General features: G+C 44.0%; 1 protein-coding gene across 1 annotated transcript; it reads right to left on the reverse strand.

Annotated features, from left to right (window-relative positions):
- Nucleotides 1-1,050: 1,050 nt before the first annotated feature.
- LOC107046734 lies at nucleotides 1,051-2,672 on the reverse strand. The gene is made up of 3 exons (XM_015269431.1): nucleotides 2,028-2,672; nucleotides 1,604-1,675; nucleotides 1,051-1,407 (listed from the first exon to the last, which is right to left on the reverse strand). The coding sequence occupies exons 1-3, from the start codon at nucleotides 2,670-2,672 to the stop codon at nucleotides 1,051-1,053; spliced, it is 1,074 nt and encodes a 357-aa protein (XP_015124917.1).
- Between the last annotated feature and the right edge of the window lie 266 nt (nucleotides 2,673-2,938).

Consider the following 2,938-nt stretch of genomic DNA (forward strand, 5'->3'; position numbering starts at 1 on the left):
ACATAATTGAAAAAGAGCGTGTTTCTTCGGAAAAATTCCGAAAATCACAGCTATCCCCCTTTCGATTTCTGAGGCGATTGTTTAATTGTTAATTATCTCAGTTACCAAGAGGTCTAGGAAATTTTGTCAGTAGATCTTTTATCTTGTCAATGGAATGTAACAGAAAAAACTTCTACTGACAAAATCTCTTGAAATTCTCGGTTGAGGAGATAATTAATAATTAATTAATGACCTCGGAAATTCCAAGGGGATGGCCGACGATTTTCGGGAAATAATAATCAATAACTAAATCTTGTAAGCCCATTTATTTACTAGATAATTGTAAAAGAGTTTATTTTTGCGAAATAATTGATAAAATTACCCCTGTCCCCCTTTCGATTTCTGTGGCGATTGTTTAATTGTTAATTCCCTCAGATACCAAGAGGACTAGAAAAATTTGTCAGTAGATCTTTTATCTTGTTAATGAAATGTAACAGAAAAAAGTTCTTCTGACAAAATCTCTTGAAATTCTCGGTTGAGGAAATAATTAATACTTAATTAATGACCTCGGAAATTCCAAGGGGATGGCCGATGATTTTCGGGAAATAATAATCAATAACTAAATCTTGTAAACCCATTTGTTTACAAGTTAATTGTAAAAGAGTTTTTTTTTCGAAATAATTGATAAAATTACCCCCGTCACCCTTTCGATTTTTGAGGCGATTGTTTAATTGTTAATTCCTTCAGATACCAAGAGGACTAGGAAATTTTGTCAGTAAATCTTTTATCTTGTTAATGAAATGTAACAGAAAAAAGTTTTTCTGACAAAATCTCTTGAAATTGTCGGTTGAGGAGATAATTAATAATTAAACAATGATCAATGAAATGCGGAGGGAATGGCTCACGATTTTTGGGAAGTCGTCAGCAATAAAAATCAATCCATAAAAGGGGTTGGAAGGCAGGGAAAAGGATGAGGATCCTCGTTTTGATTGTCGTGGTGGCCCTGAAAAGGGCCGATTTTGGTTTGTTCATGGGATGAACTGGAGAGGGAAGGAGGGCAGCAGGGAGTTCCTAAAGCAGGTTCTCCACGAGTCCTCCACCTGCATCAATGCACAGCCTGGCTCTCTTCAGGAGGTTCCTCCTCATGCGTTCCAGCTCTTCAGGTGTGATGGTTGCAACTGCAGCGTGCAGCAATGCGACCATCTCCTCCTGATTCGCTGGATGATGAGCGTATATCCGTGACTCCAGAGTACCCCACAAGAAAAAATCCAGCGGAGTTAGATCTGGAGACCGCGGAGGCCACGCTACAGGTGGTTGGCGATGTCCACCCCTGTCCCGGTCGCTCCTGTTCCCGATCCAGCGATCCGGGAACCACTCGTTCAGCTGGTCGACGACGGCGACACACGTATGTGCTGGAGCTCCATCGTGCTGAAACCATACAGCTCTCTCCGCAGGACCGTCACCGATGACAGTTACAAGGCGATCTTGTAAAAATCCCAAGTAGTTGCCACCGTGAAACAGAAAAAAATGNGTTCCCGATCCAGCGATCCGGGAACCACTCGTTCAGCTGGTCGACGACGGCGACACACGTATGTGCTGGAGCTCCATCGTGCTGAAACCATACAGCTCTCTCCGCAGGACCGTCACCGATGACAGTTACAAGGCGATCTTGTAAAAATCCCAAGTAGTTGCCACCCTGAAACAGAAAAAAATCAAAATCAAATCAAAATTAGTATATTGTGCACCAAGGGCCGAAAGTTACATTTTCCTGACCCGAGGTGCATATGCGATTTTTTAACATGCCTGCAAAGAAAAGTTCGTATTTTGCTTTTTGATGTGGGGGAGAAAATTGAGTTTTTTCCGCCTTAGGGTGGAAAATGACTCCTGTGGGCGAAAAGTCTTGACTTTCCGCCTGAGGAAATAACTTTCTATCCAAGGGGGAAAAATACTCACTTTGCTCCCGCTCATCAGGGAGCAAAGTACAAACTTTCCGTGCAGGGGTGTGAAAAAATAATTTTCTTTAGAGTAGCTGAAAAAAAAATACTTACGTCGAGACGTCCTGGAAGGTGATAAATGTGGACTTCATCACCAATGATCCCTCCCCAGATGTTCATACTGTCCCAACGATACTGGAAATTCGTTTCTTTCGCGAGACCGGGATTTACAAAAGCCCAATGATGCTCATTGTGCTGATTGATGATCCCCTTTCTCACGGAAAGCTTCTCATCAGTCCAGCAAACGTTGCGTATGAACTCTGGATCGCGACTTCTGTCAAGGAGCCATTGGCAGAAATCCACACACTTCGGCAAATACTCTGGCTTCAGCTCCTGGACTGGGGTAAATTTCCAGGGATGCAGACCCTCAACCCTCATCACACGGTGAACCGTGGAACGGGCGGTACGTAGCGAGGACGTAATTCCCCGGACGGACAACTCTGGAGACTCCTCGACGCTCTGGAGAATCGCCTCTTCCAGGTGCACGCCATCCGCACGTCTTGGGCGCCCTTCGCCGTGCCTTGGGAGGACGTTACCCTCCCTCAGCCGTTGAAACGCATCCCTAAACGTACGTGGATCAGGAACCACACGATTCGGAAACTGCTCCGCATAAATTCGGGCAGCTTCTGCCCCCTTTCCCCCCGCAACACCATACACGACCACCATATCCGCGTAATCCGCTGCCGTAAAACGCACCATTGTCGCGATTTGTATCAGACGACTATCACAAAACGAATGACTACGTCGACGACGAATATTGAGAAAATCCGGAAAACAAAAGAGTCGCGGGCGTGATCACCTCATTGCGCGAAAAGGACACGAAAGCATTGCTCGAAAGAGAGATGCAAAAAAAAAAACGATCATCGAGTTCCCTAAAAAACATCGTTATGAGAAAGTACAGGATTTTTTTATTGATTAGTTTTTTTCGAGAATTGAATGTCCTACAAAAATAATCCAATGAAAAA

This window comes from Diachasma alloeum, unplaced genomic scaffold (assembly GCF_001412515.2).
Source record: "Diachasma alloeum isolate Michigan unplaced genomic scaffold, Dall2.0 Dall_scaffold_01796, whole genome shotgun sequence".
NCBI lineage: Eukaryota > Metazoa > Arthropoda > Insecta > Hymenoptera > Braconidae > Diachasma > Diachasma alloeum.